Here is a 23,673-nt window from a genome sequence, read left to right on the forward strand (position 1 = left end):
GTTTTCTATGGGAAAACATTTAATATTAAACTTTGCGCATTGTGTTTATATTCTGGGTTCATCTGCTTGCCTGTACAAAGTATGCATCCTGAATAAGGTGTACAGTATACTGAATTTGGCCTTTAAATATCACTGTCTGTCTTACTACATTACTACTTAATGCAAACCTCGTAAAAATAACTGGCGGTCAGTGGAGGAAAGCCTTGTTTCGCCCTCCATGTGGGCATTCCTGTAAGGGTGTGGCATCACGTGAAAACTATCAATTGATGGACTGGAGTCGTGTGGATTACTGTAATGTTTTTATCAGCTGTGTGGACTCTCATTCTGACGACACATATTTCCTGCAGAGGATCCATTGGAGGGAAATGATGTAAATTTCTCCATATCTGTTCTGATGAAGAAATAAACTCATCTACACATTGAATGGCCTGAGGGTGAATACATTTTCAGCACATTCAGCAAATTTTCATTTTTGAGTGAACTATCCTTATAAGTATTTGGGACATATGTGTCATGTGGTTATTTTTGGAAGACAGAATAACATTTTGACTTTCAGTGTCTTGATTAGGTCATGTACCTCGACCAGGAGCACCATTTCAGCATCGAGCAGGTCACAGCTATGTTGTTGACCAAATTGAAAGACATTGCAGAAGCTAATCTGCAGAAGAAAGTGGTGAAGTGTGTCATCGCTGTACGTTTTTGCACTAGAGCTGTGAATATTACAAGAAATCATTTATTTTCATGATATTTAATGGATACCAGAGGCATGTACAAGAAATAGAGGCTTTTAGCTCATTAGAAATTCCCCCAAAATTATTTATATTGATGATAATGTATTATAGTAATTTTTAGTCTTGTCATGATTATATTTTAGACAAAAGACCTTGCTTCATCATCATACAGCAGTACATTTTAACCAGGCCTGTTTTAATTTGCACGTAAACCACAAATGTGGAAGACACCAATCCGATGGTTTGTTTGTGTCATTTCTTTGGCCATACAAATGATTTTGTCACGCATAAATCCCCTCATTCTTCACTGATTCAGAAAGGAAGTCTGTGCTGGATGCTGCCAAGATTGCCGGCTTGAACTGCCTGAAGCTAATGAATGACAGCACTGCAGGTATCTTTTTAATTAATAAAACTCACAACAACAGTGACTTTGCCACATCCGAAGCAATCTTGACAGTGTCATTTATCATTCCAGTGGCGTTAAACTATGGAATATACAAGGAAGGTCTTCCAGGCTGTGATGAGAATCCAAAGATTGTGGCATTTGTGGACATGGGCCACTCAGCTCTCCAGGTCTCTGTTTGTGCTTTCAACAAAGGTAAACTTAAGGTGAGTCTCAGTCAAAGTCAGACGCTTGTGTAGATCTCCAACTTTGCATTTTCACGCACACCAGTGACTGCTCTGCATATTGCAGGTGCTGTCAACCGCCTTTGATCCTTATTTGGGAGGGAAAGACTTTGATCAGAGGCTGGTGGAATACTTCTGTGCTGAATTTAAGTCCAAGTATAAGATGGATGTAAAGTCCAAGGCTCGAGCTATGTTACGACTGACACAAGAGTGTGAGAAACTCAAGAAACTGATGAGCAGCAACTCCACAGACATTCTCCTCAACATTGAGTGCTTTATAAGCGATAAAGACGTATGTGAGAAGATGAACAGGTATGTGAGTGTTAGACTGTTATTTAGAGCTATGAATTGTTAATGCACAATATATCTATCTGTACCATATCAGTTATTGGTCGATGCAAGAGAATTTTGGGGGAGAAAAAAAACAAAAGACAGATATATTGACAGTATTTAAAGTGGTGTTTACACAACACCGTTTTCAACAAAAAATGGAAAAACTTAAGAATTTTGGCCGTTTATTTACACGACAACAGCATTTTAGGGGCCTGAAAACGCAAATCTTTGAAAACACGTAGTGTTACTTTACAAAGTGACATCAGCAACTACTGTCCTGGCATGCATAATACTGCATTTTTTGTCATTTTTGCAGATGCGTGTGAGAACGGGAATCGTTTTAAATATTAAATTAAATACTTAAATTTTTTTTAAAAAGTATAGAATTTTAATATCACCTTTTTATCGGTTTATCAGTTCTATGCATAACATGAAAATATTTATCAGCTTATCATCAGAATTCATTTTTAAATGTAAACTTTGGCAAATTTCACAAAGAATATACTTTTTTTCATACTGTACATTATAATGTTGTAATGCTTAAAAAAATTTTTTAAAAAGACTGCTACATAAGGACTATAACTAGCACACAACAGCTTCAAATACATTTTAGGAAAGACTCTTAATATATTTTGCAAACCATGTTTTTGTTATAGTTATAGTCAGATGTTATTCAGTTTTAACAAGGGTGTGTTGTATAATATTCCTTTTTTTCCTTTTCTATACAAGATAAATGGTTAACAGAGCTTAGTTTTACACACATTCATACCTCAGACATTTAAAAAAATAAGGACTGCTATATAAGGATGTTAACACAGCTTCAAACACATTTGAGGCGAGAGTTTGCAAAATATGTTGTGAAGCAGGAAAATCTCTTCAAGTAATGCAGCCACGTACTTTAATTTACCTAAAAATCGAAAACCGTTATTCTAAAAACCCATTAGAAATTCCAGAGGGAATGCAAGTGAATTAGCTTTCAAGGGATGCTCTACAAATTGACATCATTACTGAACAGCTATATTCAAGCTTTTAGTAATAAAAGTGATGGGGGTGGGGATAAAAAAAATACTGTAACAATATTACTATTACAATACTATAGCTTGGCTAATATATGCGGTTTTCATCGTTATGCTTTATATGATAAATAACATTGACTACCGGGGTTTCTATGAGGGTGACAGTGGGCGATTGGCTCCTTCTTGTGATGCACTAATATAATTGTGTAGAAATTTAACTATCAGCTCCCTGGGACTGTCATTTCTAGGACAAGATACAGGAGGCAAATATTCAGCTCTTGGTAGACAAAGAAAACCTTACAAAAGCAGTGTCCCCCCATGGAAAAAGAGCAGAATCAAACAGATGCACTGAGTGTAAGTGAGCTACAGTACATCTCTCACTTACTGCTTTCTCAATACATTTAGCTTTATATGTGCATATCAAATAGGCATGTTGATGTGTATCTAGTTTATGTAAAAATTTGTTATTCGTGTCACATCTTGTGAAATATCTTAATATGTACTGTATTTCTGTCAGTTTGTCTGACTGCCATACCATTATCCTAACAGACATTGTCTGTTCTTCACAGATGAATGAAGAAGTAAACAATCACCCCCCTGATGCTAAAAAAGCCAAGATGAAGGTCAAGCATGTTGTTCTGCCCATTGAGGAGACGTTTACCCAGCAGTTACCAAAGGATCGCCTCAGCAATTACATGGAGCAGGAGGTACTGTTGACTAAACCTTTGTTTAACATCATATGTATGCATCAGAGTCAAAAAAGTCTGAAAATCTGTCACTTAAAATCTAAATTACACCTTAAATAAAGTTCCTAAAAATAATTTTAGGACAAAAAGTGAGTAAGAAATATTAAATTTCTCGCTAATCGAATTAAAAACATTGTGTCATGCACTACCATTCAAAATTTGGGGATTGGATAGAATTGTTTTTATATTTTTGAAAGCCTCTAATGCCCACCTTTAGGCTATTTATTTGACCACAAAATACAGTAAAAACAGTCATTTTTATTTTAAAAATAATTGTTCTTTATATGAATATAAGTCATTACTCCAGTCTTTAGTGTCACATGATCCTTCATTAATCATTTTAATATTCTGATTTGATGCTAAAGAAAAAATTTTGTATTAACAATTGTAACATTTCATGATTCTTTGATAAACAAAGTTTGAAGAACAGTGTTTATTTGAAATACAAATCTATTGCAACTATATAAGTGTCTTTCATGCCAATTTTGTTTTATGTAATAAACATTAAAATGTCTTATTTAATTTTTTTTTTAAAGGTAGTATAGATCATGTGAACTCCTTTGAAAAGAAGAACTTAAATACTAAAATCTAAACTAAAAATCTAAAACTAAAAATTTCTTATGAATTGAACTAATGTCAAATCGTTATGCCAATAAGGAAATTTATAATTAAATAAGCTATATTAAATCTAAACAATAGCACTTTTACCAGTGGTCTCAGACTTTTAGACCCCACTGTACATGTAAAAGTTGTTTTACTGATGAAAGCAAAAGAAAAATAGCTGTCTTTTAGTTTGATATTGTTTCAGTAAATGATTATGTCAAATAATGTTTCAAAAGCTGTGATAGATATTTTGTTAGCCATAGAAGTGTGATTTTGGTATCTTGACAATACATGAAGCCATAAACATGAATAAAGACATTCTGGTAGATTTTTGAATATCAAAGCTATTCAAAAAACCATCAGTCATTCTCACCATCTGGCACTCACTTAAATTCCTCTTCTTCTTTCCTGACAGAGCAAAATGATACAGCAAGACTGCCAGGAGAAAGAACGTAACAACGCTAAAAATGCAGTCGAGGAGAATGTTTATTACTACAAACTCAAGCTGGAGGGTCTCTATCAGACGTTTATAAATGCTCAAGTAATGTATCTTCCGTGCAGTTTTTCCCAGATAACACAGCATTACCTGTAGAGTGACAAGTAATCTATTTAGCTCACAGGGACTGTTTTCAACATACAGTGATTTATTCATAGCGTTCGTTAATGTTTTCATGTTTCAGAAGCCTGTTCCTGATTGCTGAATCTCTGAACGCCATTTTCAGTTCATGCATAAATGAAATTAACTCTCATTCATTTAAAGGTGACATATCATGAAAATCTGACTTTTCCAGGTTAGTTACAGACATGTGTAAACTTGTGTGTGAATGAGAACTTAGTTTAGTACTCACATGCTGTCTTGGTGGCCGCTTTCTGTTTGTGTGCTTCGGTTGTGTGTGCTCAGAAAACCGTATATATCAGAAGTTTAAACTAATATGGTTTAAAACGCAAGATTTCTAATATGTCTCCTTTAAATCAGTTAGTAGTTCATATGAGCTCTGCAGCTGAATGTACCACAAATCTGAATGCAGCATAAGACAAACGCTTGTTTTTTCTTCTCTCCAGAACCATCAGGCATTCTCTGAGCTTTTAAATGGCACAGAGAACTGGCTGTACGAAGAGGGAGCGGACCAAGATAAGCAGACGTACATTAACAAGCTGGAAGAAATACACGTGAGTCATTTGTCCTCAAACACATTTGATCATTGGTTAGCCTTTGTGTGCCACGACAAATTGATTTTGTGTTCTCTCAGAGATAACCGGACTCGTACACAGCGATAGGTTTAACATTACACTCTGTTTGATGTGCGGCCGCAGTTTTGTGTTTTAATTGACTCGCGCTGTCTTGACAGCTTGCGGCATTTGGGATGGCATGTTCTTCCCTTAAAGGCTAAGAGAGTAGTTTGTGTAGCTTTCAAAAGCCCTCTGTTGCACTTTAGGAAGAGCACTAATTGGTTGCTGTGTACTGCACGAATGCATTCATGCTGACAAACAGTGATATATTAAAGCCTTTTGTTTTATTCAACAGAAACTGGGTAAGCCTCTGCAAAACAGATACCAGGAGTCCATACGGAGACCTAAAATGTTTGAGGAGCTGTCAGCCAAAATACAAAGCTACATGACTATTATGGAGGAGTATAAGAATGGAGTAAGAATAAGTTTTCTCTCTCATTTTCTTTGTCATATATCACATCTTATTTGGATCAATCATGCTCTGCAAGGCACATTAGAGTGCAGGGAGTTATTTTAAATAGTTGTATACATTATAATGGATCTCATGCAGTTACGCAGTCATATTTCAGCCATCAGTCTCTTACAACTGACTGTAAATAGTGTCTGCTTTTACATTTATTCATTTAGCAGATGTTTTTATCCAAAGCACCTTGCAAATGAGGAATGCAACAACACAGCAATTCATATCAAGACTGTAATATCAGAAGTGCTGAAATACTTTCTTTTAAGTTCCTAAATTGACTAGAAAAGTACAAATCAATGATTGTGTCTTATATTTAGCAGAGTAGTTTAATAATTTATTGCCAATAAAAGGTATGCACAATATATTGGGTGATACTAGGCTTTTATCATATTTAATTGTACATGCTAATTTACTGTATTTTTAAATTTAGATTGGTAAGCATTAGATGTAATTCTAATAGAGTTATTATATTTTTTACTAAAACGAAAACCTTTTTTAAAAAATTGTTACTTAAAATCAAATAAACGTTAACCGGGGAAGAAGAAGAAAAACCTGTAAACCTAATTTATTTTAGCCAGTTGCCAAAGCAGCATTTCTTTTTTATTTTGTTTAACTCGGGGTTATAATCATTTACTAAAATTGTTTATAACATTGTTCATTGAAATTGAACTGTAAAAAAGTAAGCAGAAATATTAGATAAACTTAAGTTAAATAAAAATGAGAAATGTTCCATTGGCAGCTAACTGAAATAAGCTGAAGCACTAAATTGAATAACTGGAAATATGTATATAAACTAAAACTGAAATAAAATAATTTCAACCTAAAACAAAATTACTAAAAACTACAATAGTATAGAAATATCACTAAAATAACACTGGTTAAACTTGATGTAATAAAATACAACAAAAATTAATATAAACTATATAGACATTTAAAAAAATAAAAAATAAAAATGACAAAAAACCAACAAAATTAAAACGTTAACTAAAATGAAAATGGAAAATGACGCTCACTTATTCTTAATCTTAAAGATAATCATAGACAACTGTTAAATGTCATCTTAACAAATCTCAAAAAGAATATTCATTCTTGTTGCACATTATGATGTTGCGATGCCTGCATTCACTTGTACATTTAAAACTACTGAATTTATTTTTTAATGTTTTATTAATGCATTTAGACAAAATACAAATACAAAATTGAATTTTAATACACGTTAAATTTTAAAATCAGTACATCAATCAAAAACCATGGTATACTTTTGTAATGCACTTACAAAAGTATACCATGTTAGTTATACTAGTATATATAGTATAAATATACTGTTAGTTTTAAAACCAGTTTAAAGGGATAGTTCACCTTCAGTTGCTGGTCCCCATTGACTTGCATAGTGTTTTTTTGCTATACTATGGAAGTCAATGGGGACCAGCAACTGAAGGTGAACTATCCCTTTAACAATTCTTTATATGTGTGTTTTAATATATTGCAAACTTTGTCTCTCAGAGGAACAGTTACTGTCATATTAACGCCATGGACATGGACAAGGTCAGAGTGTGTGTTGAAGATACACAAGTGTGGATGACAAACATAAAGGATTCTCAGGATAAACGCACACCTGATCAGGAACCTGCCATACACAGCACTCAGATCGAGGAGAAATTACAGGTGAGGAAAGACTAAAAGCAACTAAAAAGCTTTTCACTGGGGGAGACACGTCTAAGAATAACCTTATATGTAATCAGTATTGATTTCTATGTCCGAGCAGCCACAGGGGTGTGGTGTTATCTGTCTTTTTCTGTCATCACACAACTTTAAAACGCTTTTAAAAACCTGCTTTTTTTTTTTACTGTGAGGCATTTCTCACTTTAGTAATACAGTTGTAAATATATTTAAGCATCTGCAAAAGTTAATTACGGATTATTTTCTGTTTAATTTGCAGATTTTAATTTGTATTTAAATGTAAATGTTTTTTATTTATTTTTATTTTTTTTATATTAAATTAATCACAAAACAGGACTTTGAAAGTCAATTCAATTAGTGAGCATGTTATTAAATCCAGTTATTAAACTCACAATTTATTTATAGCACATACTGACAGCTATATCTGTGCAGCTGTCTTTGTGAAATTTGTTAATGCAGAGAATTGATGTTTGTTCCTTTGTGTTGTGCCTGAAACCTTTGCTGCAAGTTTGAAATCACAAAATAAACACCTCTACAACTTTCTAGTCCACGCTTTTTACAAGAGTCTCTTAAAAGGATAGTTACTCATCCTCATGTTGTTCCAAACCTCTATGACTTTCTTCAGTGGAACAAAAAATGTATCATATAAAATGATGTTTTGGACCCCACTGATGTCCTGATGTCCACTGTATGGACAAAAACAGTTTTAACATTCTTCAAAATTAGAACGACAATTTTCAGGTTTGCATTGACGAAGTAAATGACAGAATTTTCAATTTTGGGTAAACTATTAAAAAAATTAAACCCTTAAAATGAAAATAAACACTGAAAATGCATGTTTTTAAATCATGAGGTCATATCTAAAGAAAAAAACAACTCTTCACTCTTTTGATATCACTATTATATCATTTATTTGGCCTTGTCCTAGTGTCCTCATCTTAGCGCCCTTTATTTACTTTGAAGTGACTACTCTTCTGCATCGTTGAATATGAATGAATCGATCTTTCTCTGAGGGAGAGGTCTGGTCTTTTACATGTTGCTGGGGTAACAATAAGATCCAAGTCCTTCAAAATGTTGTAGTCCTTGAGACCCGTTCTGTTAACGTGTTTAAATATAGCATGGCGCTGTCTGCAGTCCAAAAGAATGGAGAATATCCATTTTGTTATTGCTTATTTAGAACACTTAGTTTGCATCTAGCTATCTGTTTATTCTTTTTTTGGTTTTCATGAAATTATATACTAACCTCCTGCCAGGCTCAGACAGACACCAGGAGTCGTTTGTTCCATCTTCGATATCTTTATCATTAAGGATTGATGGAGGGTCAGTCTCATCAATGTGGGCATCCAACTGCAATTAGAGCACATTAGGACTGTTTTAGAAGCCAGATTTTCATCTCGAAAACACCACCTGAGCTATTAGTGGGGAAAACAGAGCTTTATAAAACAACCACACAAGGCTTCATCCAAATTTACCTCACTGTTTACATTTTCCGTTTTCTCAGAGTTCAACACATCTGACAGACTGGTCTCGTTATCCAGTATGTGATGTGAAGGCATACTTAAAGGGTTAGTTCACCCAAAAATGAACACTCAAAAGGATCACAGATGACAAATAGCTAAGAAACACCGTGGCAGGTGTCGTTTGCATCAAACACAATGTGACTTTCGGCAATCGAGATCTGACAGGAACAGCACATTTTTCAGCTTGGGCGAGCGCTTCGCGGACAGCTTACCTCGCGCATTAAATCTGCCGCAGACCAGCAAATCACTGAGAACGCGCTATAATCCTGACGAGTCATAGGAACAGAGCGGAGACGAGAAAGATGCGGAGAATCCGCTCGCCCGGAAGCAACCGCAACTGAAGTAGAGTTAAAGAAAGTTACTGCCATTTGGCAAATAAATTATTGTACGTTCTTATTCCTAACACTTTAATCTTTAAGTTACATTTCAAATGACAAGGGATCAACTTATAATCATGTTTATATGAATTATCCCGTGAACTTATTCTCTCAAATGGCCTGGGTATGCGGAGCATTCGCAGCTTATATGGACGGAACGCCATTGCATCCTAAGTGTATATGACTTTCTTCTTTCAGACGAATCGAGTCGGAGTTATATAAAAAATTGTCCTGGCTATTCCAAGCTCTATCATTGCAGTCAGCGGGTGTTGCAGTGCTTCAGTCCAAAAGAAGTGAAATAAAAAGCGCCCATCCATAAAAAATGGGGGGGGGGGGGGGAACAAAGGCCTCCTGTAGCGAATTGATGCGTTTTTGTAAGAAAAATATCCATATTCAAAACGTAATAATCACTTTAATCTAGCTTGCGCCAACAGTTGTACACGGAAGCAGCTCCGGGCGGATGACGTATGGGATCTATGAGAATCTCATAGGGAACAGCAGGCTGCTTCCAGGAAGATGGTGTGTTGATGCTCCAACTTTCTTCTTGTCTAAATGTACCTGTAGTTTAATTTAGTTTAGTTTAGACTGTCATTCATTCGATTCTCGAACGAATCACTCTGATGAATTGGTTCTTTTTTTTTTTTGTGAATCAACACATACAACACATATGTCCTATGAAGCTACAAGATAAAAATTTAGATATTATCGTTTCAAGCAGTGTTTTGTAGGACTACTAAAGGTGCGGTGACATTAGCGAACTTTCACGGGTGAAGAATGTTCATTGTCTATTGTCGACAGTGTAACGATGGTCCAACTTAAACTGGTTGCAAAATCTGTGAGGGAAAATCTTTCGCACTCCTATTCAAATGACTGGATTTCGCCATCAAAAAGTGGTAAATGTGGCTGTGCATGTCAAATTATTCAATTACTGTTCAGCATTAGCAGTCCCAAAGAACAATACTTGAAATAGAACCAATTCATTAGCATTATTCGTTCAAGAGTCGACCCAGATAGCACACGCATGTCTGCAAGATGTCTGTTAAAGATCGCTTCATCTGGAAAGCATCTGGTGTGTACAAACATCTGATAGACATCTTTAAGATGTCCGTTTTACATACATTCTAAATCATAAACAACTTAAAGACATTTTCTAAATGTCTATTTGACATCTAATAGGAAACATTCCTATAGACGTTTTGCAGATGAGCAAACACTCTAAAAAATACGTCTTGCAGATGTAAATGCAGACGTTTCTGTGTGCTATTAGGGGAACTACGCTACTTTTTTGGTTCTACTTTTTAGTGAATCAAAAAAGAACCAGCTCAAAAGAGTCATTCTGAAATCAGACTACTCTGTATTTTTGTACTGTAGCTATATTTAGTATAAATGTTTCAAAAGCACATATTGGTATGATGCTCATACATTTAGCCATATAGTTTATGTAAAAAGACTTTTATCAGATGTACCTATAAATTCCCCATGGATACTCCACAACCGTACTGAGCAGTCCATTGAGGAGGTAAGCAGAAAATGCCAATTATCTTCAAGCTTGAGGTGAAGAAATTATGTAAATGTTAATGAGATCCCTTTTGTTAAAAAAACAAATATTAAACAAAAAAACTGAAAAGAAAGTAATAGTAAATAATAAGAAAATTGTATAAATGTTATGTTCTTATGGTGTTTTTGTTTTTTCACTTATTGAACCAACCTAGTGATGCTGCTGATATGCGCACGCCAGAAGTTCACCTCTAGAAATGAATAATATTAAGTGTATGAATAAAAGATATTCAAGGCTCAACATAAAAATAAAAAACATACTTTGAGTCACGTAAATAAAATGAGGACTGGCCTTACTTTCAGGAGGGTTTTGCATTGTAAACATAGATGAAGCCGACATGATCGGCTGTAAAAAGCATGCTGTCATCCTGCGTTAAGTTTCATAATCTGCTGCTGAAGAGGAGACTTAAAAAGAAGACAGCTTTAATTAGAACCTTTGCCTCATTCTGTTGACATTGAATTTATAAGATAAAATATATGATACTTACAGCCTGAAAAGATGTGACGAACTTCCCGACATTCAGAACACTCCAGAAATTAACATAACCTTTGACAGAGAATAAATATGTTGAGTGAAATCAGAAGCTCTGCATATTATGAACTGATTTTCTTCTTTCTGTGATTTTATTCATCACAAAGACCAGTTTACCTTGAGACCCTGAGGATACAAGCCAAGCAGAAGAGGACATTTCAGGTACAAACGCCCGTGTCGTTAGGAAGATGAGGCTCAGCACACTTTTGTTTTGAACTATCATATACAGTTAAAAAATAAACAACACATTAGGTCCTCTTGCATAGTGCAACACCTCAAAACACATTCACAAGCACAAATTAACAGAATGAAAGCCTTCTCGCTCTTAAAAGGCATAATTCACCCAAAAATTTAAATGTACATAAAATTGAAATAAAAAAAATAAAACCTCAGGCCTTCCAATATGTAGATGAGTTTGTTTCTTCATCAGACCTGATTTGGAGTAATTTAGGATTACATCACTTGCTCACCAATGGATCCTCTGCAGTGAATGGGTGCCGTCAGAATGAGAGTATCAAACAGATGATAAAAACATCACAATAATTCACAAGTAATCCACACCACTCCGGTCCATAAATGTAAATATTGTGAAGTGAACAGTTGCTTGTTTGTAAGAAAGGCATTTTAACTTTAAACCATTTTGGGGGGGGGGGGGCTATGAGTCCATAAATCATAATAACACTTCTTCCTGTAAAAAAGTCCATCCCTTGTTGTCATCTCACATCAAAATCCACCAACATATATGTTTAGAACTGTTTTCACTTGTAAAAGCTGTTTGATCTGTGCATATTTCTCTCCTGATTCAGACAAAATGACCTTTTCACTGGAGAAAGCAATATTATGGCTAAAGGACTCATATTTTAGCTGAAATCAATGGTTTGAAGTTAAAAATATCTTGATGAATTTGTTACAAACACGAAGCTTTTCACTTCACATGATGTTAACTGAAGTTGTATTGATTACTTGTAGATTATTGTGATGCTTTTATCAGCTGTTTGGACTCTAATTCTGACGGCACCCATTCACTGCAGAAGACCCATTGTGCAAGTGATGCTAATTTTCTCCTGATCTGTTCCAATGAAGAAACAAAATCATCTACATCTTGAATGGTGAGTAAATTTTTTTGGGAGTGAAGTATTCCTTTAAATGGTTAGTTCACCTAAAAACCGTAAGGTCACATGTCCATATGACGTATGCACTATATTCCAAGTTTTCATACAATAGATTTGACTGAGAATCAGCAAAACTGTAATCATTATTCATTGAAAATTTACAGAAATATTGGTGTACCATGAGTACTGCTGCTCTGTTGAGACCGAGGGGTCTGGAAGCGACACTGTATGCGGCCAGACACCACATTCCAAACAATGAGCTCCCCATCGTAGCTGCCAGTGGCCACGAGATGTGGTGTGCAGTGCGCAATGCACAGGATATCTTCTTTGTGCCCATTCCTCTGTGTGTCAAACATTCCACACATTACCCAATGTCCACCTGCATATTTGTAGAGGAATCAAACTACATGCATGCTGTATGTTCTGGAAGATGCTAATACCACATCGTCCTGCCAGGAAGGTTTTGGTCTCTGATTGAACTGAGTTTCCTCTTTGGAGTCCTGTCAAAAGCACCAAAAAATAAACGTAATGTGTGTTAGTTTTAAAAGTAATCAATTGTGCACTATTCTGTTCACGGCCTCTTGAATTCAATTAAACAACTGGCATTAAATTTGGTGCATATTGTAGCTTAATCTGGCCAAGAATGGTCATTTCAGATATGTAGGGGCCATCTAACCAACATGCTAAAGAACTAATCAAACATTGCTTGACTTTATTGATCTCATTTTTTATTTTCAGAAGTTTGCATTTACATAAATATATACAAACACTGCCTGGTACCCATCTGAAGGTTGTAAACAAACTTTTGCCCTTTTACTAGTAGAATACGTCTTAAATGTGACATTTTATATAGCTACAGTGAAGAGAGTGAGATCTGTTTTATATTTTATATTAAATGTTCCTCTACCACTGAAAAAATGAATAAATCAAGGTACACTTTATACAGAATTGACAAGAGATGAGAGGGGAAATTCTCAATAAAAATGAGATATGAATTCTCCAGTGGTGTCATAATTTTAGGGTATCTTTTTCCACACAGCTCAGATTCTCTTTTCTAAAGTGAACAAAAGCTCTTGTAAAAAATTGAATAATGGACTGTCAGAAGGGAATGGAGGAATAAACCACACCAAACAGCACTTTTGAGGAGGGAGGAAAACTGAAGTAAATGAAATATGGAAATGGAGTGAACAGCAATAAAGGCGAGAGTACCAGGGGGAAGAAACAGGTCATGGCAGTCAACCATTTTATTAGAGCCATCTGGGGAATTACGCTGATATAAAATAAGGTCGTGAGAGAAGCAGGCTGGTCACTTTATACTCACCAAGTAAATGACAATCTTGCGGCCCCAACCGACAGAAATCACAAATCTGCCAAAACAAATAAAAGAGGGAATCAGACAAAAAATGAGGGGGGGATAATATCTACGAAGATTATGGCGCTCACAGTCAGCAGAGACTCACACATTCCTGTGCAGTGTCAGATAGGCGCAGTCACAAATCTCAGCACATCTTCCATCTGGGGAAAACATAATGCAAGGCGCTTTGCTTCACAACTGCTTTATAGGGAATGTGAGATAATATCTTCAGTACTCTGAATAATCAGTCATACTCAAGTGCAAAGAAAATCAATCAAATGCACATTAAGAACTATGAGGCATTATTGACCTCTGCTGAGGAAATTCACACACTGGCCATTGTTGAAGTTCCACATTTTAAGCCACGTCTCTTCCTCCAGTCACTAGCCTGCATGGTGAAAATAAAAATGGAATGTAAAATAATACAGCAAAAATTTTAATAATTAATATTTTCCAATGTCATAACAATTATTTAGCTCTAACAACCTCCTTCCGCTAGTGTCAAACGCCATGCAGGTAATTGCAGACTCTCCATGAGCACATCCATACTCAAACACTTGAGCTCCAGTTTCCACGTCCCAGACTTTAACAACCTGAATTCAAGTAAATATGTTAAAGCACTACTTTTAGACAAGAGGGACTGTTGCTTTCCAAGTCTATGGAGGACCAAACCTGCAGAAATTAAAATAAATAAATGTAATAGTAGTAAAATCAATTAAGGAATAAATGACTTAAAACAAATACAATGCCTGTTTAATTAAATTTTGTCCTAAATTAATTTTTGTATTACTTTTTTCCTTTATTAATTATTTTCTGTATTTATTTGTAACTTTTTAAAGTTTTCATTCTTTTTACATCTATCTATCTATCTATCTATCTATCTAGCTATCTATCTATGTATCTGTCTGTCTGTCTGTCTGTACCCATACATTTTGGCTATCATATGGCTATATAAGAATAGGAATATATCCTAGAAATCATATTAAACTACTTGCATAGTTTGTTATGTATGGTTTAGGGTCAGTAAGATTTTATTAAGAAATTAAAATGTTCATTCAGCAAGGACACACCGATCAAAACTGACAATAAAAGCTTTTACATAATTACAAAAGATTTGTATTTCAAATAAATGCTGTTCATTTGAACTTTCTATTCATCAAAGAATACTGAAAAAAAGATGTATCACAGTTTCCACAAAAATATTAAGCAGCAACTGTTTTCAATATTGATAATAAATGTTTCTTGAGCACCAAATCAACAAATTAAAATGATTTCTGAAGGATCGCGTGACACTGAAAACTGGAGTAATGACTGCTGAAAATTTGGCTTTGCCATTGCAGAAATAAATTACCTTTTAAAATATATTCAAATTGAAAACAGTTACTTTAAACTGTAATATTTCACAATTCTTATTTTTACTGTATTTTTGATCAAATAAATGCAGCCTTTGTGGTCAGGAGAGACTTTTTTCAAAATCATTACACCCCAAACTTTTCAGCTGTAGTGTATCTTTATCAAATGTTGTCTATATCATAGCTTCATGATAAACTGTTTATAAGAAACAATGATATCTAAAGCTACTTTTTACTAATCGTTACTAATTTACTAATCACCTTGAAACAAATGAGTATGAAAGACTTTCTCAATGTGTTTCACACATATACTTCTCAAAACCACTCACCGAGCCCTCAGAGCAGCTCACCACCTGCCTAAACTCCTCACTGTATCCGCAGCACAACACTGGCTCTTTATGGGACACAATCTGACTGCCTTTAGGCTGTGGTCTACAACAGATGGAATATGGAAGGAGAAAGGATGCAAAATGCATGACAACTGATGATGAATGACGTGATGATAATTCTAACTATACAGATAACCTAACACCTTACAGCCAAAGGATACTTAAAACAGAATTTGAAATATTCGTTAGATAGCATACTTTATCTGTAGGGATAGTAAGGCGAGGGAATCTGAGGCAATGTAAAGCCCGTTCACAGCTGAAGAGTAGAGGCACGCAGACAATTCTCCCTGGATCTGACTTGCTTTTGGAGGTGCAGTAAACAGACATGTCTGATCCTTAATATGCCATATCTAAAAGAAAAATAATAATAATAATATCATCATTCAAAAATAAAATATTTTCATGACAGAAATTCTGTCATCATTTACTCACCCTCATGTCGTTCCAAACCTGTATGAGTTGCTTTCTTATGTTGAACACAAAAGAAGATATTTTGAAGATTGCTGGTAATCAAACAGTTGGTGGTTGCCATTGACTTCCATAGTAGGAAAAAAAAATACTATGGAAGTCAATGGCAACCACCCACTGTTTGATTACCAGCAATCTTCAAAATATCTTCTTTTGTGTTTAACATAAGAAAGCAACTCATACAGGTTTGGAACGACATGAGGGTGAGTAAATGATGACAGAATTTTCATTTTTGGGTTAACTATCCCTTTAAGAGTGTACTTTTCTAATCAAGGACTTTAAAGACTTTTTACAGTGCATATGTACTTGACTCATATGGGTCATTTTTGTAGTGTTTTTGTGATTTTGGAGCTTGACAGCCCCCGTCCTTATTCACCTTCATTATACTGACGAGAGTGATAAGGATATGCTTTAAAATTCCCCTTTTGTGTTCAGGATATAGATAAAAGAAAGTCATACGGGTTTAGAACAACATTAATAGACAAGTGGTGCAATGTTGCATTCGGTTTTTCTGATTATGAAAATCCAGGAAAACACTGTAGCTCAGTTTAATGCCTGTTTTTTTGTTTTGTTTTTGTTTTGCTTTTTCAGATAAAGAAATGTTCAAACATTCAGATTTGACGTTTGAGGAATGAATTAATTTCTCACCTTAGCGGTGTTGTCTGTGGAGACTGAGAAAATGTGCCCATCTTCTGAGGCAATACAGAGGTAGGAAACAGGGGCAGTATGACCTTTCAAAATCCCAGTTGGTTTTCTGCCATTTCAAAATGTAAAATAACTAGCCTGGCATAGAACATCAGTATTTGAACACACAATATCATCAGTGTGTATTTCATATTCTCTTAAATAACAGAAAAGCAGTTGTCCAGAAGAATAAAAACTAAGATCCAAGATTTAACCCTTGTGCTGTGACAATAGCAATTAAAAAGACTTAATTTTATTAATGAAAAATATAATTTCTCATCTTTTGTTTTGATTTTGGGGTGACATTCAACCCTACTAATTGAGAGCAAAGAAAATAATCACATTACTACGGTGGACCAGTAGTGCACAACACAACGACATTAAAAAAAGCAAACATAAGCTCACATGAAATGATAATAAAATACTGTAACATTTAGACCCTTATTTTTCTTTTGCAGAAAAGAGATCATTATACATAATTTATTTTGAAAAAATTATTCTCTGTCAGTATTATCCTTGCATCATCTCTCAATGCACTTTGAGTGGAATATTTACAGTGGATTTCAATGTATATTTTTGTGAATTGTAGCAATTGAACAATACTCAGAGAAGAAGACATTGAAATACTACTACTACTACTACTAATAATAATAATAATAAACATTTAACCTTTGACACCCAGTCTTGGTGGAATTTCCATCTGATAAATGTCATTTCTGGAGATTGAACTGCATGGTCAATGCTTATGTTTGGCATGTTGTCAACCTGCGGCAATCTTTTCCATAATCTAGGGCATAGATGCATAAAAAAAAAGCTTACACGACTAACAAATACTACACAAAGAACTGTCCAGGCCATTTCTAGGCCTGTTTGGTTTTTGCTTATGTTGTAATTAGAATAAACATGTCATTTATGGCCTGGACTATAAATAAGGTTAAAATCATAAACAGTAAGCAAGGTCATAAAATATTCTTAATATGTCAGTTATCATTCACATATCTGTGCACGGCTCTCCAGAGAACAGTATCAGTTTACTAATTCATTTATTCATTAAATTATGAAAATCGGGACATGTTTGCATGATTTGCTCCTGTAATTTTGTTTTACAAAACTGCACATGCAAAATGAGTATTATTACAAAAACCTTGTTTACCTCAGCTTCTCCCTGACCGATTTCATTAGCAGGATGTTCACACAGCCCTAGAGTGCCAAAAGCTTTGTGATTAAACAAATACATTGTATTATATGAAATTCACGTGTTGGATTGCCTACGTTTACTTACTTGAGTATCACCATATACAATGATACATTCATCTGGGCCAGTAAAGCTGACAAAACAGGACTATATTTTTTATTTACAAGAAAAGCAAACATGGAAATATCATCAAAGAAAGTACTGTGCTATTGTTCTTAAATATTTAATTACAAAAAATAAAAAATGCATGAGCCAACATAACGTACCCATATTATTTCAAACCTTGTTTCTTATGTAATGTTATATAATATTATGTTAAATTGTAAATGCAAAGCTAATAATGTGTTTTTTGTTTAAAAAAAAAAATCTGAAAACATTGAACATGAATAAAACACTATCAACTCACCAGTAATCCAGGTTTAAAGGCACAGTTTCTAGTACACTCAACTGACAGCAAGGCTCCAAACTGGAAAGCTCATAAAACTGAATCTCTCTGGATCTGTAAAGTGGGAAAAGAGATGCTGTTTAGACTGGCTGAGGCTGAGATCAGATGTGGCTGTTGTAAAATCAGAAAGTTTTTCTTAAGATCACTATAAAGTTGCATAGTTGTACTTAGCTGTAGCAGAGCAGTCCCTAGGCTGCTCCAAAGGGAACTGTCCCTGTAACAACTGTAGGTTGCTTTGCATAAAAGAGTCTGCAAATTTACTGCTTAGTGTTCATTTAAACTAGCATGCCATGAGCAAAACTCTTCCTTAGAATGTTATGTATACTACAGTGCATAATAAAGACTGTTATGTAAAAGTAAATGTATTTTAAGAGCAGTTTGCCCTGTTCCAATAATCAGTTTGTTATAGTCAGGCATTGACACAAAATCAGTAGCCCATTTTGGTTTTCGACCAATGGATCTCTCAGGCTGCATATAGAAACAGAAAAATGATTCAAATAAAATAGTGGGTCCATAAAATTTTAAAATGCAGAATCTCATTACGTTACGTAAAAAAAAAAAAAGAATCCAGAATGTAAAAGTAATCTACAAACACATTCTTCTTGCTCTTCAAATAAAGCTTGGGGGTCCAGAAGCTAACAACCCCATCTTCTCTAAGAGTGACAACGGTGCCATTAGGAGGGAAGTGGATTCTCAGAACGGGCTCCCCGCGGTTTAGAGACTTGACGATAGCTGGTAATACGAAGGCTGCCATCTTACTGCGCCGCACAGTCTCTTCCTTCTCTTTGTTTTCCAGGTATAGGTATGTGCAGAACTCATGCTAAAAGAAAAGGAGGAACACTTAAATAGACTTTAATAAAATATGGTGTGGAAGTGTGTTCAGTATTTCAGTATGTTATGAGTCTCATTCACTAAAAATGCAACCGCACATATTACTGTGACTAAACCCTAAGCGAGAATGCTTTAATTTCTAATAATAACTGTAGGATAATGCAACATTTGAATATTAATATTATAATACTATAAAAAAAAAATAGTGGTATGTATTCATTACATGTTACATGTTTGGAAATTTGAAATAAACTTCAGTCATGATTACTATTTGACAACGTTGGTTAGCAGTTTTTATGCACAAATATGTCTGTATTTAAGGTTAGTGAATGAGACTCATTTCAACAGCTTGCTCAAAGTTTTATCAAGTGCAAAAACTCAGCTCAAAAAATGTGCATTTAACAAATTGTCTCTTCATCTATTAAACAAGAGCAAGTTTGAGATTTCAAGGGGAAACAGTGAATTATTCAATACCCACTCGATTTTGCCATGGCCAGTGTAATCGATCTTCATGAAAAGCTGCTGAATTTGAGAATGAAATGGGTGGAAAGACAGTGAGAGAGAGAAAAGATGTACAATCACATGATAAAGATTTTAGGCCTTGGGCCTCCATTAATCCATTTACGCAAGCAAGAGGATATAACTGAATAGCTAAAACTCTCAGTACAGTATTTTTACAGACAGATTAAATCATCATATCTCCATAGAAAGGCAATGGTTGCAATCACGCTTACAATTGATTTCAAACCTGGGCATTTTTTCACAACAGATTGGAATTCTGCATAATCCAGCATATAGATGCCAGCCTTTGCAAACTCCTGCACAAGACAACATAATTAGGAAAATCACTTTTTGTAAAGTTATTTAATTTAAGATTTCCAAATAATCAAAATATTTTGAATACTTACATCATAGGCCAGTTTAATTTGCTTTAGATCATGAATGGACACCCATCTGCTCAATCTATATTGGACAGTAAAAATAAATTAAACAAAAATGATTAAATCTCAATTCGTCGTACAACGTGAGTTTGAAGGAGCATGTATTAAATGTTCTCAATTTTGAGAACTACAGAGAGAATTAACAGAGATGAACATCATAGAGTTACTGTATGGTGGATGATAATTCAACATAGTATAAATCGACAAGTGTTGTTTTGACATTTGTTGAATGATCAAACAGCACCTTCCAGCATGCAAAAAATGACACAGCTGCTGGTATTCGACAACGTATGCTGTTGTTACATGTTCTGCTCCTCCACCTCCTTACATTAATGAATTCACTTGAAATTGAAATTAATTTGTTGCAACATGATGCCCTTTAATTTTGTTGTGGATCAAAAGCCAATTGCTTCATCAGTCTGCTGTCTGCAGGAAATCAAGAAACTACATGCCAGTCAAACCATCCACCATGAATAAAGAAATGATATATGATGACAAAAGATATATACTGTGTGTGTGTGTATAGGTTCCTTCTCCATTTTCCAATGGATTTTTAGAATATAAGTTTTTTTTTTTTATAATATATAAAAGTATATTACTATTATTATATTATATTAAATTATTCTTTGGTGTGCAAGTGACATCATGCTAAATTTCTCTAAATCTGTTCTTATAAAGAAACAAACTCATCTACATCTTGGATGGCGTCATCTGAAAACAGCTGAGCTACAGTAACACTACTGAAAAAAATGTAGTTAGCAGTGTCCCTTCTTGTATAGTTAGTTGCTCTTCTACACTGATAAATACAGATTATAACTTTCATGCCTATTTCAGTGTGCAGTCAGTTGGCAAATTACCTCCAGCACAAACAATGTTGGGCTTGACAAGGAAAAAGTAATTGATTTGCTTACTATGGTGCAAGTTCAAGCACTCTGTTAAAATAAATGATGCATGTCTACTGTGTCATTTCATTCAATCGGTAGTCATGACAGATTACTCTGCAGTGGTTGCCCATCCAAAGGTCATCCAGCTAAAAAATGAATGGATTCTGTACTAGATTCAAAATGACATTTCAGGCAAAGGTTCATGATTTGGTTTTGGCATATTTAATGAATGTTTGATATAGGAAGAGTAATCCATTATACTTCACTGACACCTTGAGGTCAGGAGATTGAAAGGAGTCTGACTAAAATGGCAGTTGTAATATGGTTACTTCCACATCAAAACCTGGGACATAAAAAATGCTTAGATTTGAAGATTAAATGGCTTGTCTACACAACATATGATATGGTTAAAAGCATATAAAAGATATTAAAAGATACATATACACGCTGTAACATACCTAAAGTTGATGCTCTATGGTCTGTTTACGGGTCAGTTAGAACGAGTTTGAAAAAATGCTAACCAACAAGATTAGAATTATAGTAGGGGTGGAGTCTGTTGAGGAGGGGGCGGGGTTAAATACATATATTAAATATTATAATATCATATTAAAACATTATATTTGACTCAAATTTTAAATGCAACATTATGGATTTGAGGAGTACCTCAGTACAGCTGCCCAACCCCCTCATATATTGCTATAACATTTCATTTGCATACCTTGGCTGGTGGAAGATTATGCTGGGGCAAGTTGCCATTCAATCTAGGTGGAATATAATTGTTGGGAAATGCAGCCAAGCAGCAGATGCTGCACAAGCGTGACCCTTTGACTTTTACCTTGAGCTCATAGAGGGTGCCGGCAGGATCTGCTCTGTAGCGTTGTCGCATGTTGAGTTTAACAATATCTCCCAGGGCAAGAGAGTGTCATCTGGGTTCTTGCCTCAAAAGCTCCCTCTCCAGCCAATCGGGAAGCTGTTGGCTCCTCTCTGTAGAGCCTAAATAACTGAAGACAGACCCACTAGAATGAAGCACCGTCAGTCTGCTGTCTGTACCCCACGCCCTGCTTCTGGCTCAGTCCAGCAGCTCCATACACTGGTCCAAACTCTGCCGAAATACTGCATAAATATGAATATACTGTTGAATATACTATTTATATATTTTTTTTATTTTAATTATGTTTTTTGTATTAGTTTTGTATTAATTTCCATATATATATATATATATATATACATAAAAAAGAACAATTTAGCTTTATATTATTTAATGTATGATTTTATCATTTATTAATTTTATGTGTGTGTGTATAATAAAAAGTTAAGACATTTTTTATTTTTACTATTTATTAATTTTAATTTTATTATATTATATTTATTTTAATATGAACATATAAAAAATATTTGCAGAATATTAAATCTTAATTATTAGGCCATGAGTAAGGGAGGAACAACTAAATCAAATATTTCTAAATTAATAATCAGACTAAAAAGCTTGAACTATTTTTGTGTTTACTTTTGAATTATAAGAGTTCTATAGTTCTATATGATGAAAGATAAAATATCGGTTCTGTTATGACAAAAAAGATAACAAATACCTTGTTAAACATATCATATATGTTGTATACCACGTTGTTCTGTATAAACAAAGAGAAAGTAGCAACTTTACTCAGGGAGAACTTTACACCTCCTAAATTTCATTTTGTAAAGTGAAAGCCAAGGGTGGGTTAAGTCAAATCAAATTAGAGTCAAGCAAAATCTTCATATTTGTCTGTCAAAACAAAAATGAATTATTCCTCAAGGACAAAAACTGGTACAGTGTTCCAGCATGGCACCAGCATTAACCATCTTCCTTATTCCCTGGCTACAGTCAACATTATGAGCAACAGGAGTGATACTCAAGGTCAGAAGCTGGAAAATGTCTGAATGTGAATACCAATGTGGTACAAAACATAGTCCTCATACTGAGATGAAAGTCATGAAGCAGAACAAATTAGTCTCTGTATCAGGAGCTGTTTCAAAGTAGCACTGATCAAATTAAGCGCTTAAATGTGGGAATGGGAAGCCTTGTCAAGATATAGATCAATAAAAAAGAATAAAGCTGAATACCTGGGCTTGTTATGGGTCTCAAGTTGGGCTCCAGCAGATGAGGCCCGAATTTTCCTGCCTAGCGGCATATCTGGAGAGATCTGAGAGAGTCTCTCGTCTTCTTGGCTTGGCTTTCATTCTCCTTAGAGGCTGCTTTCTTGTTTTGCTGCATGAGCTATGGCTGCATACAGATCTCCCTGAGCTTAGAGACACAGCACACCTGAGTCTCAGGTTACCTGATACACAATGTCATGTGGCTATGTATAAAATGGTGCAGATAGCTACATTTAAAATCACTTTTAAATTTGATCATGTTAAAACATTTTTAAGCAGAAATGTCCATTCACCCTAACTTATTTTCTTCATTTTTTTCAGAGAGAAAAAAACTCTTCAAGTCTCAGTTTTTCAGTAAATTTAGACTTAATAAGAGTTATCTGTGATATTTAATTTGAAGGGAAATTAACGTCTCGAATCAGTAGCTCCCCTGACATTAGATTTAATGCCGTTACTATTATTCTATAATG

The 23,673-nt window shown here is 34.7% G+C and overlaps 2 protein-coding genes and 1 pseudogene across 2 annotated transcripts in view; 2 read left to right on the top strand and 1 right to left on the bottom strand.

Annotated features, from left to right (window-relative positions):
- LOC107757117 (heat shock protein 105 kDa-like) overlaps positions 1–2,017 on the top strand; it is a 3,806-nt gene extending 1,789 nt beyond the window's left edge. The window contains 5 exon segments of the mRNA XM_016574502.1: positions 569–692; positions 1,024–1,122; positions 1,207–1,340; positions 1,426–1,670; positions 2,008–2,017. Of these exon segments, the coding sequence (XP_016429988.1) occupies positions 569–692; positions 1,024–1,122; positions 1,207–1,340; positions 1,426–1,670; positions 2,008–2,017 (612 nt within the window).
- A 2,344-nt stretch (positions 2,018–4,361) lies between these two features.
- Positions 4,362–7,560, top strand: LOC107757124 (heat shock protein 105 kDa-like). The gene is made up of 5 exons (XM_016574515.1): positions 4,362–4,379; positions 4,472–4,597; positions 5,119–5,226; positions 5,582–5,701; positions 7,253–7,560. The coding sequence occupies exons 1-5, from the start codon at positions 4,362–4,364 to the stop codon at positions 7,427–7,429; spliced, it is 549 nt and encodes a 182-aa protein (XP_016430001.1). The 3' UTR covers positions 7,430–7,560.
- Positions 7,561–8,367: 807 nt separating this feature from the next.
- On the bottom strand, positions 8,368–23,279 carry LOC107757132 (uncharacterized; annotated as a pseudogene).
- Positions 23,280–23,673: the final 394 nt, after the last annotated feature.

Source organism: Sinocyclocheilus rhinocerous, unplaced genomic scaffold (assembly GCF_001515625.1).
Source record: "Sinocyclocheilus rhinocerous isolate Xijiao unplaced genomic scaffold, SAMN03320098_v1.1 scaffold1152, whole genome shotgun sequence".
Taxonomy (NCBI): domain Eukaryota; kingdom Metazoa; phylum Chordata; class Actinopteri; order Cypriniformes; family Cyprinidae; genus Sinocyclocheilus; species Sinocyclocheilus rhinocerous.